Source organism: Dasypus novemcinctus, chromosome 25 (genome assembly GCF_030445035.2).
Source record: "Dasypus novemcinctus isolate mDasNov1 chromosome 25, mDasNov1.1.hap2, whole genome shotgun sequence".
NCBI lineage: Eukaryota > Metazoa > Chordata > Mammalia > Cingulata > Dasypodidae > Dasypus > Dasypus novemcinctus.
Window position 1 is genome coordinate 22608016 of NC_080697.1, and position 16758 is coordinate 22624773.

Below are 16758 nucleotides of genomic sequence, written 5' to 3' on the forward strand. Positions count from 1 at the left end.
CCTTTTCCCCTGGCATCTTGCTGTCAAGGTATAGGCTAGAATTTCAGTGCTGCTGCTGCTGCTTCCTCCTCCCCCTCTTCTTCACCCCTCCCCTCCCCACCCCCCTTCCTTTTCCACTCTTTCCCTTCTTTTGGCACTTCTGTCCCCTGCATTGCCACAGAACTCACCCTTTCAAAGCCAACACTAACAGTAAATGCAGTTCAATCTAGTTTAATAAACATTACTTGACCACTGTGATATGGGCTGTGGAATCAGAAGGGCAGATTGCCTAGTTGCTCAGCTCATGGTCTAAAAGAGGGTTAAAGGTCATACGTAGGGACAAGCCAAGTGCTATGGGAACTGAGGAGAGAGGGCTGCATTTTCACCAGGACAGGAGGTAGTGTCACAGAAGATTTTAGAGAAGACAAGTCATTGAGGAAAAAAGCACATATTGTCATATGGACACTGGAGGTAGATTAGAAGACAGAGCATTTGGGCCAAAGAAACCCTTATAGAAAGGCAGAGAGACAAGACAGGGAACGTTGAAAACCTATCATGATGTGTAATAAAAAGGAAATTATTGTTAAATTTTTCTCATTTCCTTCCAAAGAAAGAAAAGAGTGAAATGTAAGGATCATTTATTTAATATTAATATGACATAATTTCATTATTTATATTACAAAAATCTAACACATGCATATTTGACTGCCTAGAAAAATGAAGATTGGCTGGGAAAAAAAATCTGCCTCATCACTTTGTTGCTGTTGATAACCCTGGACTCTTTGCTTTCCTTTTATTTCCTTTCACAATCTTCCACAGGCTATTCAAAGTCAGAAAGAGGCTGTTTTAGAAAGAATTGAAATAGTAAAACTACAAAGGAATGGAATGCTCAAGGACAAACTAAAGGTGAGTTAACAGATTTCCTATGTATTTTTCCGCCTCTCACTCATTTGGATTTTGAGATGAATATGCATATTTGGGCCTGTAGAAAGAGCCCAGCTTTGTAGTAGACCATTTGGATCCAACTCAGTCTTACTGCTTCATAACTTTGTAACCTTTGGCAAGTGACAATTCCTCTCTAAGTCTCCATGTTCTCACCTATAAAATGGGGGAAATCATCTACCTCTGTCTTCTGAGAAGTACACCTTCAATGGAGGAAAGCGTGGGGTGCTGGGAGAACAGAGGAAGACTGGGGGAGATTGAAAACCTCTAGCCTCTTCAGCAGAAATTTAAAGACTTCGAGTCCTTAGTAAGGTGAGGCAGAGGAAAGGGCACGTGAGGCAGAGGGAAAAGCATGGTTGAAGGGGCCTGCTGGGTTCAGTGAACTCTGCACAAGCAGTTTCGAATGGTGTAGCAAAGTGTATGTGAAGGGTCCTGTTGGGGGAGATAAGACCCCTGCTGTGTCTTCCCAATTTGTGATCATTCGGTGGGCCTCTTGGGTTTGCTTAAATTATTTTATTATTCTGTCACTAAAATAGTTATAAATGTAAAACCCCTTATAATAATAGTCTTGTACAACCATAAAATTGAAATCACTTTAAAAATAAAATATGAGCAAGATTATATAATTGACCCATCAGAGTTAGTATAATGTGACAGATGATATGGTTTGGCTGAAGCTAAATCTTCAGGACTGGGTTTAATAGAAAAAACATGTGCCTTTATGTTCATTCCCTTATTCAATTGCTTTCTGTATTTTGACATCAATAATAGTGATGCAGAAAATGTCTGTTTCCCAACAATGGAACTGCAAATTTCAAAGCTTTTGTTTCTAATTCAGGATAATCAGAACTCAGACATAAGCCAAAGTCTTTCACCAAGCAATTCTTGAAGGCCATGTTTAATGAGGTGGTAATTCAGTAAAGCTGTTTTTCTCCACTTGAATTGTTCATGCTGACATTAAAGAAATATGCATTTTATGGGTACCTAATTATATTATTTCTGGGGCCAGGAACATAAAATACTAGAATGCACAATTCACAGCTATATTTAATGCTAATAAATGTGGCCAACTGGTCTGTAGGAGAGGGTCTGGACAGCAGTGCATCAGCCTGCAGGTGACTATGGTTCTGACTGCCATGGTGCAAGTTCTTGTGGGATCTGCCCGCCTGCACCTCTGATGGCCAGGAGGTACTTTACATCTCCAACCACTTTGTTTCCATTTGAATTATTGTGCAACTCTCCCTTGTACCACATGAGTTAATTTGGAGATTTCATTTTAGTCACAGAAAATATGAAGTGGAATTTGACTGAAAAGTATCCATATAGACGTCTATGCTTATTTTTTTCATTGCACAAAAAAATTTGGAATAAATACCATGAAAAGATTGCCTATCCCTGAAACTACGTTTGTAGTACTCAGTGTGGAAATACCATGCATTTTAGAAAGACTGCTTTTTCAGTGATATGGAGAGTGAATGGTAAGGAGAGGGATGCATGAAAACTGGATGTAGAGAGACCAGTTAGGAGGATTTTTCTGTAAGATGAAAAGCAGTAAGAACCTAAACTAGGGACAGCCATAGAAAAGAGACAATGAATTCAAGAGCTATTGGGAAGGGCAAATCCACAGGTCTGGATGACTAACTAATTGTGTGTTGGAAGTAAAAAGAGAGGAAGGTCTTGAGATACTTGAGATAACTGCTAGATTTCTGGCTTGGAACAACTCAGGAAATGGCAGTAGTATTCAGAAAAGCAGATGTAAGGAGGATTAGCAGAGTCTCTGGGGAGTTGAAGATGAATATTAATGAATTGAACATATTGAGTGTTTAGGGGATGTCCAGTAGATGTTTGGACAGGATAAAGATTGGGAAGCCATGGATAGTATATGTAAGGAGACAAGTATAAGGCTAATCTTAAAACTTTGTAATATTTCTCACCAGGGGCATTACTGATATTTGGGGGTGGGGCACAGTGTAGGATTGTCCTAAGTATTGCAAGTCATGCCACACCACCACCACCACCAAATACCAGCAGTGTTCCCCAGTCACTGTGACAACCAAGAATGTCCCCACACCAGTTAGCCTCCCTGGCACTGAGGGATTATTACTAAGCTCCAACTAGCAATGCATCTGGAAAAACACCTAGGCCAAAAGGGGGAAATGGTGAATACAAATGAGTTTTCATGGCTAAGAGACTTCAAAATGAGTCCAGAGTTCTTTCCAGAGGTTACGGTTGTGAAAGTCACACCAGAATCTCATTGACTGCCACAGTAAACAGTGCCTCAAATAGAGGGGCTCCTGAGGGCTCTAGAGACATCCAAAAACTATAAGCAGAGCAGACAACTCAAGAATTCAGCACCCTGTCAGTGGGCCTTACTTTGGAATTTATGCTCCCCAGTGTAACAGAGTTAGATTCACTTAAAAGTTCTTTACGCATGGCTCTTCTGCCCCTTTTATTTGAACCTATAATTAGCACTATACATGATAAATATATGTCCCCCAGACTTAAACCTTCATGTGCCAGTTGGGCCCTGAATTTCAGCAGAGTTGCAGTACCTACTCTCCAGTTCATTGGACTCACCTAGTACAACTAACAAGGAGATGATGATGGAAAATGCCCATCCCAAGGAACAGAGAGTGCCTGCAACTGAAAGAATATTAGTTCTATCCATCTGTCCTATAGGATCTAAACCCCCTCTCAATTAGAAGCAGAGTGGGCATCACCATCCCCAAACCCTTAAGATTGGGGAATGAACAATGGACTAAAAGGTACTTATTATTATACTATAGACATATTATTCTAGCAATGGAAATGCCCTTATAGTTGATGTAAAGTCAGTGACCATCAGAGGTTCTGAGGGATGGGAGAGGGAAGAGCAGGTCTAATATGGAGTATTCTAGGGACATTGGTTTGGTCCTGCATAACTTTGCAGTGACAAATCCAGGCCATTGTATATTTTGTCATAACTTACAAAACTGTGTGGGACAGAGTGTAAACTTTAATGTAAACTGTAGACTATGGTTAATAGTAATGCTTCAGTATGGGTTTATCAATTGTAAAAAATGTACCACACTAATGAAAGATGTTGTTAAAGTGGGAGATTGTGGGAAGAGGAATGAGTGGGGCATATGAAATCCCCTATATTTTTTTATGTAACATTTATGTAATTTAAGCTTCTTTAAAAATAACAAAAAAAAAAAATTTAAAAAGAATGCCCCCACACTAAATGGCCCTGGTTAAGGATTTTGGCTTAATATACCAGATAAGAGTAACTTTGGCTGCAGGTAACAAAACAACAGCAGGAAGCAGACATGGCTCAACTGACAGAGCATCTGTCTACCATACGGAGGGTCCAGGATTCGATCCCCAGGGCCTCCTGACCCATGTGGTAAGCTGGCCCATGCACAGCACTACCGCACCCAAGGAGTGCCATGCCACGCAGGAGCGCCCTAATGTGGGGGTGCCCCACATGCAAGGTGTGCACCCCACAAGGAGAGCTGCCCTATGTGTAAAAAGCGCAGCCCCCCCAGGAGTGGTGCTACACACACAGAGAGCTGATTCAGCAAGATGACGCAACAAAAAGAGACGCAGATTCCCAGTGCCGCCTGATAATGCAAGCAGATGCAGAAGAACACCCAGCAAGTGGACACAGAGAGCAGACAATGGGGGTAAGGGGAGAGAGAGAAATAAATCTTTTTAAAAAAACAAAAACAAAACAACAATAGTAACTGGTATGAGTGGGGGTTAATGTGGCTAACATAATAAGAGTCCAGGAATGAGCAGTCTGGGGTTGGTGCAATGGCTCAGTGATAGAGTCAGGCTCTTTCTATTTTTCTGCTGTACCATCCTTAGCAGGTTGGCTTTTGTCTTCATGCATATCATCCCAGCATGCCAAATGGCTGCTACATCCCAGGCTGCATGCCCACTTTCCTGGCAGAAAGAAGGGGCAGGGGATGAAAAAGTGTGCCAGGCAAGTCTGTTCCTTTTTTGTTGGGTAAACAAAGCTTAACCAATTCACTGGCCAGAACTGAGTCCTTGCTGGAAGTGGCATTGGAGAAGGGAAGGTGGGTGGGGTTGGGTCATGCAGTCAGGCGCCTCTGCCCTGGTAATAACAACATTTACAAGAAGAATGAAGGACAAGCGTCTATAGAGAAAAGGAACAGGGAATGAGGAGGGTTCCAGGTGAGGATGAGTGGTGTCAGAGAAGCTGAGGGAAAAGAGAGTTCTAAGAAGAGGGAGGGGGCAACACTTTCAAAGCTGTGGAGAGGTCCTGTGAGAAATAGACTAAAAGTGTCCATTGGTTAACATTTAGAAAGTTTCTAATGAATTGAGTGAAGGCTACTTCAGTGTAAGGTCCAGGTTTGTAGCTGAATCACAGTGGGTTATGGAGTGGATATGCTGAGGAGCTGGGAGATATTGCCAGCTCATCTTTCAAGGAGCTGTCTGTATAAGAAAGTGGAGATAGAGGGTGTCACACACAAAAATTATTCTACACATATTTCCTTTCTGCTAGTAGAAGCAGCACTCCCTCCAAGTGCTAGACAGAAGCAGTCAAAATATGCTTTATTAGGTGTGCTGTTCTTTAAATCCCTTGTCCAAACCTTTTGAGGAAATTATATTAACAAGACAGAGAGGGAAAATTGATTTGACATACCATGAACATCAAAAGGCAAGGAAAGTTCCTGTGGAACCCAGAACCTCTGGTCATGCAGATGAATAGACAGACACTGGAAACTGCATGGCTGGGTCTCATTCTGAAGACCAGAATGGCTTTACATCAAAGTATCTAAACTACAGAACTTGTTCAAGCATGGCATCATAAAGCAAGTATGACTTGGGACAGAAAGAGATTAAGAAGGAAATTGAGAGGAGGAAAACTGGGGGAAAATGTTGAATTATAAAAGGAAGCAATGAAGAAACTCTAGATTAATAGATTTGGAACTGCTTTTGTGTTTGTTCAATGTCAGTGTGTATGTTGTAATTGTTTCAGTGTGTGTGAAAAAGAGAAAGAAAGAAAAAAGAAAAAGGAAGGAGAAAAGAGAATAGAAAGAGAAAAGAAAGCAAAAAGAAAAGGAAAAAAGAGAAAAGGAAGGAAAAAAGAGACAGAAGGAGAAAAAGGAAGGAAAAGAGAGACAAAGAAAAGGGAAGAAAAAAGAGACAAAAAGAAAAGGGAAGGGAAAAAGAGACAGAAAGAAAAGGGAAGGGAAAAAGAGAAGTAGAAAGAAAAAAGGGAATGGAGAAAAAAGGGAAGGGGAAAAGAGAAGTAGAAAGAGAAAAGGGAAGGGAAAAAGAGAAGTAGAAAGAGAAAAGAGAAGGGAGAAAAAAGGGAAGGGAAAAGAGAAAAGGGAAAAAAGAGAGGTAGAAAAAGGAAGAAAAAAGAAAAAGAAAAAGGAAAAGGAAGAAGAAGGAAGAAAGAAGGAGTAAAAATGAGAAAGGAAGGATAAAATGCAAAATATTAAAGTTAAGTGAATATTGAAAAAGGTAAAAAGTTTGTGGGAATGCCAACTGAAATTTAATAAAGTATATTGTCTTAAAATAAAATGGTTAGTTTTATAAATTCAGAAATGGAGATATGTGGGACAGAACTAGTATGCATATAGCAATTGTAAAAGTATTGTGGTAACATTAGTGAGATACTGTGTTTTATAAAAGTAAAACAAGCTGGAATGAATACAAAAAAGTGCAAAAACTGTGTGAAAAGGTCAGCAATGGACTTTTGCAGTTCTTCAAGTCTTTCTGCCCTGGCCTGATGGCAATGAATCTGGCTGCATAGAAGATACCTGTGGCAGTGACCCTACTAAGGAACTGCAAAGACAATGGTATTTTAAGGGCCTGGACTAGGCAAACAATTGGGACAAGCTTGTAAGGTCCCTGCTACTCTATCAAATTCTTAAATGATGTTTGGTTGGGTAATACAAAACTATACTCTCTGCTGTAATTGATGAAGTACAATGTTTTCTCATGTTAATAGAGTTTGTAATATTGTTGGAATACTAAAAATCTTTTATCCCTCACTGAGAAGTGTTAATTAGGAAAGGTCCTCCATGGGAGTAGGAGTAGCTCCAGCAGGCTGCTTTAAAAAATAAAAAAAGAGGGAGATGTGGCCAGCACTAATAATGGCCTATATGGTAGAGGAGGGCAGGGCAAGATGGTGGTTGAGTGAGTGCACCTGAGTGTCTCTCCTGCAAAAAAGCGGCTGGGCAGTGTTGGAAATTCTTCGGGACAAGGCTGTTTTGGGATTTTGCAGGGCAGGAGATGTCTGGACATCGATTTGGTGGGAAGGTAACAAGAAAATTTGTGTATAAGATAAAATTGAGGCTCTCTTACACGGAGGTGGGGGCTGCGCGCAGGATGCTCCCTCCTGGGGTGGGAGAAGCCCCGGCACCGGCACCGCACACGATTCCTGGAGGCTCTGCGGTACTGGCGAATTCATGAGCTCTGAGCGGGCTATTGGGGGGCTAACAGGGCAGGAGGCCTTCGCAGACCAATTTGGGGAGACAGACGGGAGTTTTGTGTGAGGCAGGGAAATTTTTGATTTCTGACACGAATAATAGCGCTTCCGGCTAGAGCCCCGCCCCCAAGGCCGGCTGCAGATCTGCAGCAGCTTTAAATCGCTCACAATAAAGAGACGTCACCAAGAGGCTGGTTCAGGGGCCTGCAGGGTGGGAGACGTCTGGAAGCCGATTAGGGGAATCTTTTGCGAGGCGTGGGAATTTCCGGTTGGGACACTGATATAGGGGCTTCCGGCTAGAGCCCCGCCCCCTGGGCCTGGCTGTTGATCTGCAGCATCATTTAATTGGCTGCAGTGTAGAGGCACCCCCAGGTGACTGTTTCGGGTGATTGCAGGGCGGAAGCTGTCCTGAAGTCGAATTGGTGATACAGCCACAGAGGAGACCCTAGTGAGAGGGTGAATTGCGGGGTTCTGACACATAGGTCAGAATTTGCAGATGTGACCTCCCCCATAGGGCTGACACCCAACTGTGGGGATCCCTGAAGGCTGTGTTGCACTGTGGTGCTCCCAGGCTCCCTGTTAACCAGATTTGAGGTTGCCAGGTCTGTGTCCCCTAAACCCTGGTGGCCCACACCCCAAAGATTCATACCTCTTGAGTCTGCAATATCACAGACTTTCCATCCCTGAATCCACCACACCCTGAGGTCCATCTGAGGTCATTGAATGTCCTAGCCCTCAATATTTGTGTTTTTTCTTTTTTCTTTATTGTTTTGTTTTGTTTTGCTTTTTTAATTTATTTTTTATTTTTTATTTTTTATTTTTTATTGTCCTGATTGCTAACATTGCATTATCTCCTAGTCTTTTCTCCCATTGTATCCCCCAAGGTCTTTTTTTTTTCTTCAGTTATTTGGGGGGGGGGTTTGTTGTTGCTGTTGTGGTTGTTCTATATCATTTTCTTTTCCTTACTTGTTCCCCTTCCGTTACCCCCCTTTTCTTTCTTTCTTTCTTCTCTCTCTTTTTTTTTTTCTTTCTCTCTTGTCCCTCATTTTCTTGTTATTTTATTTTATCTTCATTATACTATACGTACTGCAGGGAACACCTCACATTTGCTGGGTTTCCTCATCCACCATTGCCTCATTTCTGTGTCAATTGATTTTGGCTACCTACACTATCCCCGTTCCCCCACATCTTGATACCCTCCCTCATTTACTGTCTCTCCTATATTCCACCTCCCTTTGTTTGATCCACAAAGTGTCTAACTCTTAATTTCTAATACCTTTGTTTTGTTTTCTGTCTTTTATCCACTCTCAAAACTATTGCCTTTCTTTTCTCTTTCCCTCTCTCATGAAAACACTAGCTTTTTAATTCATACCATATTCCTCCCATATTCAGTCAACTACCTCATTATAGGTACTCTACTTACCGCTAGAACGCTACACAACTTACGTGAATCTAATATCCACCCTCCCAGATATCATATTGCTGCTCTGTTAACATGTATTACCATTACTACTTTACACATTTTCCTTTCTTACACAATTGCTTTTCTCTGGCCCTGATACTTTCCTTCAAAGTGAACACGCCCAGCAACAAGAAATTAGAATAAGAAGAACAAAGTTACAAACAGAAGATATAACACTTACGCAAAAACAACAGCTAATTAATCCCCAAGACTAGACAAAGAAGCTAAGGAACTGATTAAACCCATCAAGATAAAATGATGACCACAGAGCAACAAAAATCTACAAACCAAACCAGTAATCAAGAAAACATGGCTGAATCCAATGAACTAACTAAAAACCATGACAGGGAGCAGAACTTCGCACGAGTAATTAAAGATCTCAGAACATATATCACAGACAAATTTAATGAAGTAAAAGAAGAGGTTAACAACATGAAGACAACACTTGGAGGGGAAATTGCAGACATATGCAAAAGATAACAGATATGATGGGAATGAACACCACGGTTCAAGAAATCAAAAATAAATTCAAAGCAAATAGCAGCAGATTAGAAGAAGCAGAGCAGAGAATTAGCAATGTGGAAGACAGTACATCAGAAATCAAACAGATAGTAGAATTAATTGATAAAAAGATAGAAAAAATTCAGCTAGGACTTAGGGACCTGAATGACAATGCAAAACGCACTAACATTTGTATTATAGGCATCCCAGAAGGAGAAGAGAAGGGAAAGGGATCAGAAGGAGTGTTGTAGGAAATAATGGTTGAAAACTTCCCAAATCTATGGAAAGAGACAGATGTACACATCCAAGAAGCACAGCGCACCCCAAACATAAACCCCAACAGGCCCACCCCAAGACATATACTTGTCAAATTATCCAATGCTCAAGACAAAGAGAAAATTCTAAAAGCAGCAAGAGAAAAGAAAACCATCACATACAAGGGAAGCTCCATAAGAGTAAGTGCTAATTTCTCATCTGAAACCATGGAGGCAAGAAGGCAGTGGTATGATATAGTCAAGGCACTAAAAGAAAAAAATTTCCAACCAAGAATACTCTATCCAGCTAAACTAGCATTCAAAAATGATGGAGAGTTCAAAATATTCACAGATAAACAGAAATTAAAAGAGTATGTGAACAAGAAACCTCCCCTTCAAGGAAATCTATAGGGAGTTCTGCAGGAAGAAAGGAAAAAACAGGACAGGCAGAGTTGGAGGAGAGTGTAAGGGCAACAAAAAAGACAAAAAGAGAAGAAAAAACAAACAAAATATGACAAACACAAGTCCAATCAAAATATGGCTAACATAAATAATTCCTTGAAAGTAATAACATTGAATGTCAACGGATTAAACTCACCTATCAAAAGACTCAGACTGGGACATTGGATAAGGAAATATGACCCATCTATATGCTGTCTACAAGAGACACATCTTAGACCCAGAGACTCATGGAGGTTGAAAGTGAATGACTGTAAAACAATCATACAAGCAAACAATAACCAAAAAAAGGCAGGAGTAGCTATATTAATATCAGACAAAATAGACTTTAAATGTGGAACAATTGTGAGAGACAAAGAAAGATACTACATATTAGTGAGAGGGACAATCTGTCAAGAAGATTGAACAATCATAAATATTTATGCTCCTAACAAGGGCGCCTCTAAATATGTGAGACAAATGCTGGAAAAACTAAGTGAAAGAATAGATGCATCTACAATTATAGTGGGGGATTTTAATACACAACTATCAACTCTGGACAGAACATCTCAAAAGAGATCACTAAAGAAACAAATATTTGAACAGTATATTAGAGAAGCTGGATCTAATAGACATATACAGATCATTACACCCAAACACAGCAGGAAATACATTTTTCTCAAGTGCACATGGATCATTCTCCAAGATAGGCCATATGCTAGGCCACAAAGAAAGGCTTAATGAATTCAGAAAGATCAAAACCATACAAAATAATATCTCTGACCACAGTGGAGTGAAGCTGGAAATCTGCAAGGGCCAGAGGCCCAGATTTCACACCAAGATATGGAAATTAAACAGCACACTCTTAGAAAAACAATGGGTCAAAGAGGAAATCTCAAAATAAATCAATGACTACCTTGAAACAAATGATAATGATAACACAACATACCAAAATTTATGGGATGCAGCAAAAGCAGTACTGAGAGAGAAATTTATAACCATAAATTCATACATCAAAAAGAAGAAAGAGCAAAAATTGAAGAACTAACTGCACATTTGGAGGAATTAGAAAAAAAACAACAAAGTAATCTGACAGGAAGAAGAAGGAAGGAAATAGCAAAGATAAGAGCAGAACTAAATGAAATAGAAAATAAGAAAGCACTTGAAAAGATAAACAAGACCAAGAGATGGTTTTTTGAGAAGATCAATAAAATTGACAAACCTTTAGTGAGACTAACAAAGAAAAAAAGAGAGAAGATGCAATTACACAAAATAAGAAATGAGAAAGGAGATATCACCACTGACCCCACAGAAATAAAGACTCTCATAAGAGGATACTTTGAAAAACTATATTCCAACAAAAATGACAATTCAGAGGAAATGGACAAATTCCTAGAAACACATAAGCAGCCCATATTGACGAAAGAAGGAATTGATGATCTCAACAAACCAATCACAAGTAAAGAGATAGAACCAGTCATTAAAAACCTCCCAACTAAGAAGAGCCCAGGGTCAGACGGCTTCACAGGTGAATTCCACAGAACATTCCAGAAAGAACTAACACCAATCCTACTGAAACTCTTCCAAAAAATCAAAACAGAAGGAACATTGCCTAACTCCTTCTATGATGCCAACATTACCCTAGTACCAAAGCCAAACAAAGACACCACAAGAAAGGAAAATTACAGACCAATTTTTCTAATGAACCTAGATGCAAAAATACTTAACAAAATACTTGCTAATCGTATGCAACAACACATTAAACGAATTATACACCATGACCAAGTGGGATTCATTCCAGGTATGCAAGGATGGTTCAACATAAGAAAATCAATCAATGTAATACACCATATAAACAGACTGAAGGAAAAAAATCACATGATTATATCTAGAGATGCAGAAAAAGCATTTGACAAAATACAGCACCCTTTCTTGATAAAAACACTCCAAAAGATTGGAATACAAGGAAACTTTTTGAACGTGATAAAGAGTATATATGAAAAACCTACAGCCAACATAATTTACAATGGAGAAATCCTAAAGTCCTTCCCTCTAAAGTCAGGAACAAGACAAGGATGCCCACTCTCTCCCCTTCTATTTAACATTGTCTTAGAAGTACTTGCTTGAGCACTGAGGCAAGAACCAGATATAAAAGGCATTCAAACTGGAAAGGAAGAAGTCAAAATTTCATTATTTGCAGATGACATGATCCTATACATAGAAAACCCTGAGAGGTCTACAACAAAGCTTCTAGAACTCATAAATGAGTTCAGTAAAGTCGCAGATTATAAGATCAATGTGCAAAAATCAGTAGCATTTCTGTACACCAATAATGAGCAAGATCAGGAGGAAATCAAGAAACAAATACATTCACAATAGTAAATAAAAAAATCAAATATTTAGGAATAAATTTAACTGAAAATGTAAAAACCTTATACACTGAGAACTATACAAGACTGTTCAAAGACATCAAAGAAGACCTAAATAAATGGAAGAATATTCCCTGTTCATGGATAGGAAGACTAAATATTATTAAGATGTCTATCCTACCAAAACTGATCTACACATTCAATGCAATCCCAATAAAAATCAACACAGCCTTCTTTAAGGAACTAGAAAAACTAACTATGAAATTTATTTGGAAAGGAAAGAGGCCCCAAATAGCCAAAGACGTATTGAAAAAGAAAACTGAAATTGGACTTCAAAACATACTACAAAGCTACAGTAGTGAAAACAGCATGGTATTGGCATAAGGAGAGACACACAGACCAATGGAATCGAATTGAAACTTCTGATATAGAACCTCATATATATAGCCATATAATATACGATAAAGCCACCAAACCCTCTCAACTGGGAGAGAATGGCCAATTCAACAAATGGTGCCTGGAGAATTGGATATCCATATGTAAAAGAATGAAAGAGGATTACCATCTCACACCTTATACAAAGATCAATTCAAGATGGATCAAGGACCTAAATATAAGAGCCAAGACCATAAAGACCTTGGAAAGCAGTGTAGGGAAACATCTACAAGGCCTTGTAATAGGAAATGGCTTCATGAACTTCACACCAAAAGCACGAGCAGCAAAAGAACAAATAGATAAATGGGACTTCCTCAAAATTAAAGCCTTCTGCACCTCAAAGGAGTTTGTCAAGAAAGTAAAAAGGGAACCTACACAATGGGAGAAAATATTTGGCAACCATATATCCGATAAGAGACTTATAACTTGCATATATAAAGAATTCCTATATCTTGAAAATAAAAAGATAAACAACCCATTTAAAAAATGGGAAAAAGATTTAAACAGACACTTCTCCAAAGAAGAAATGCAAATGTCTAAAAAGCACATGAAAAAATGCTCCAAATCTCTAGCTATCAGGGAAATGCAAATCAAAACTACAATGAGATACCATCTTACTCCCATAAGATTAGCAGCTATGAAAAAAACAGAAGAATACAAATGCTGGAGAGGATGTGAAGAAATGGGAACACTCATCCACTGCTGGTGGGAATGCAGAAGGATCCAACCATTCTGGCGGACAGTCTGGTGGTTTCTCAAAAAACTAACCATAGATTTGCCATATGACCCAGCAATTCCATTGCTGGGTATATACCCAGCAGAACTGAAAACAAGGACACAAACTGATATATGCACACCAATGTTCATAGCAGCATTGTTCACTATCACCAAAAGTTGGAATCGACCCAAATGCCCATCAACAGATGAGTGGATCAATAAAATGTGGTATATACATACAATGGAATACTACTCGACTTTAAGAACAAATACACTACAAACACACGTGATAACATGGATGAATCTTGAGAACCTTATGTTGAGTGAAGCAACCCAGGCATTGAAGGACAAATACTACATGACCTCAATGATATGAAATAAGCAAGCTGCCTCAGAGAGCTAGAGACTGGAAGATATAGGCTCTCAGGAAATCAGGGAGTAGAGGAAGGATGTAAGCTGACATCTACATGGGTGAAATCTATGGTAAGCTGGCAGTAAGTATGTGCACAAGGAAGAGATAAAATGGGGGCATAGAGTTACCTTTGGGTGGGGCTTTGGGGGTTTGAGGGGTGCTAGGGATGGGTGGATGGGTAATATTGCCCAAGAAATTGGGGGGAGGGAAGGGCAACATACGAACATAGGAGATTGTCAGGTGTTGGTTGAGAGTAAAATGCTGAGAAAACATTTTCAAAATATAATTAGGAAAGTTACCTGTTTAAGATACTCAAAGGGGATAATCTGACGCAGGACAGACTCCTAGGGAATATCTGAATGCTCATTTTGCCAGGGTGGGTTATACCATTGGGTAGAGACCCATATAATGAGAGTGAAGGTAGACCCACCTCCTGGGGAGGACTAATGCCAGCAAATAGAGGGAACTGTATCTCTCAAGAGAAAGGGTGGCTCCCAGGGCATTAGGGCAGTTGAGTAAGTCAAGCCCTTAACACTGTTGCAAGTATCTCTGAACATGGCTCCTCAAGAAATGAAGATTGACTGTCACTGTGGGGCCCAAGGGGAGGGGGAAATAAATATTGAATAGATGGAACCAAAGTAAATGTGAGGGCAAAAGGAGTGTTTCACAAGAGTTCACAAGGATGGATATAAAATATGTAATATTACACCAAAAACATATAGGGGATGACAGACTAATAATGTAAACCATAACGTAAAACATAGGATAACTAAAAAATTTAGAAAACTGTATAGCCTAAAGTATAAACCACAATGTAAACACAAATGTCACCTTGTTTGAAAGCTATTGTCTCAATATCTGTACATCAGTTTCAGTAAATATGATATGAATAAGTTAAAAGATTATCACTGTGGAAGGGAAAAGGTTTTATAATGGATATGTGGGAGTACTGTATATTGTACATATGAATTACTGATCTAGGGCTCTTGTGAAGAGAAGCTCAATAATTGGAAAAAAGAAAAGAAAAAGATAAGATGTAGAATTTTTCCAAATCAATATGTATTCTATATCTAACCTTTAAACTCATCGCTATATTCCATTTTACTAGTAAGGGAACCTGACATTATATTGGGCTTCACTGTTCAGGAAGTTTTGGATCACAGAGTGGTTCAACAATGGCAGTGGAGGAATACTGGTATGGGATGTTATTGACAGGCAATATATGGTTGACAGGGAGTTATACAGGGCATGTGTCCAGGGTGCATGGAAATGTTTGGATATACTCATGGTGGAAACAATTAAAAACAACAGCTGCGGGGGTACTGGGTTCCTGGCCGGGGGCGGCAGGGGGCTCTGTCATGGTCCCTAGGGGAGCAGCAGAAGTCCCCCAGTTGCAACGGTAAGGACCAGAAAGGAATGAGTGTCCAACGTGAGCCCCTGATACTAATGACTATGCTTGTGAGCCTATACACCTGAAATAAGAACAAGGCCTAGAGCAGCACTGTGCCTAAGAGTTCCCTCCTGACAGCCTCCATGTTACTCAAATGTGGCCAGTCTCAAAGCCAAACTCAGCATGTAAATGCAATGCCTTCCCCCCAGCGTGGGACATGACACCCAAGGATGAGCCTCCCTGGCACCAAGGGATCACTACCAAGTACCAGCTGATGACGTAACTAGAAAATGACCTTGAATTAAAGGTTCAATGTGGACCAGCAGAATATCCTTGTCTACATATAATAACAGGAGTTAAAAATGCTGTTTGACCTAAAGTAAGGTGGAAATGGAAAGGACAAATGAGTTTATATGGCTATGAGTCTCTAAAAAAGAGTGTGGGTGTTGTCAGAAGGATTGCCCTTATGCACACCTGAGCAGAGTCTCAGAGACAGATGAAGTAGATACAACCCCAGGTATTGGTCCTTTTGAGGACTAAAGAGACCCACAGGTTCTATGGTCATGGCAGATAGAGTTCACTGCCATGTCAGTTGGCCCTTCTTTGGAGCTGGTGCTTCTGCGTGATGGAGCTGGACTCAGGTGGGATCTCTTTTCACAAGTCTTTCATGCTACCGTACTGAAATTGTAGTTGGTGCTGGGGCTTAAGATTTATCTAGGGGATTTGAATCTCTGGACTGACAATATGATAGCCAGGCCTTGAGCCTCAACAGACTTCAGCTCCTACACTCTGATTTATTGGACTTACCCCACTCAGCTAACATGGAGCTGAAGAATGTCAACCACCACACCATGGAGCCTAGAGTTTGTACAACTGAAAGCAGCAGGATTGCATCCAGTATCCATGTGGAATCTAAGCCCCCTCTTGACATAGATGTTGAATGGACACAACCAAGCCAAGGTCCATAGGAAGGAGGAATACAGTAAGGATTAGAGTGGACTTAATGATATTCTATTCATGAACTATTGTGGTTAATAATCGAGAAAATGTGGCATTGGTGTGGAAAAAGTGGCCATGGTGGCTGCTGGGTGCAGGGAATGGAAGGAAGAGATGAGATGTGGAGGCGTTTTCGGGACTTGGAGTTGTCCGGAGTGGTGCTGCAGGGACAATTGCTGGTCATTGTATATCCTCCCATAGCCCACTGGATGGAACATGGGAGAGTGTGGGCTATGGTGCGGACCACAGGCCATGGGGTGCAGCGATGCCCAGAGATGTACTCCAGATGCAATGGATGTGTAATGATGATGGGGGAGAGTGTTACTGTGGGGGGAGTGGTGGGGTGGGGGCAGTGGGGGTGGATGGGGACCTCATATTTTTTTAATGTAATATTTTTTTTAAATGAATAAATTGA

At 40.2% G+C, this 16758-nt stretch overlaps 1 protein-coding gene across 1 annotated transcript in view; it reads left to right on the forward strand.

Moving 5' to 3' along the window:
• NUGGC (nuclear GTPase, germinal center associated) overlaps window positions 1–16758 on the forward strand; it is a 72017-nt gene that overhangs the window by 23849 nt on the left and 31410 nt on the right. The window contains 1 exon segment of the mRNA XM_071211867.1: window positions 799–885. Coding sequence (XP_071067968.1) covers window positions 799–885 — 87 coding nt within the window.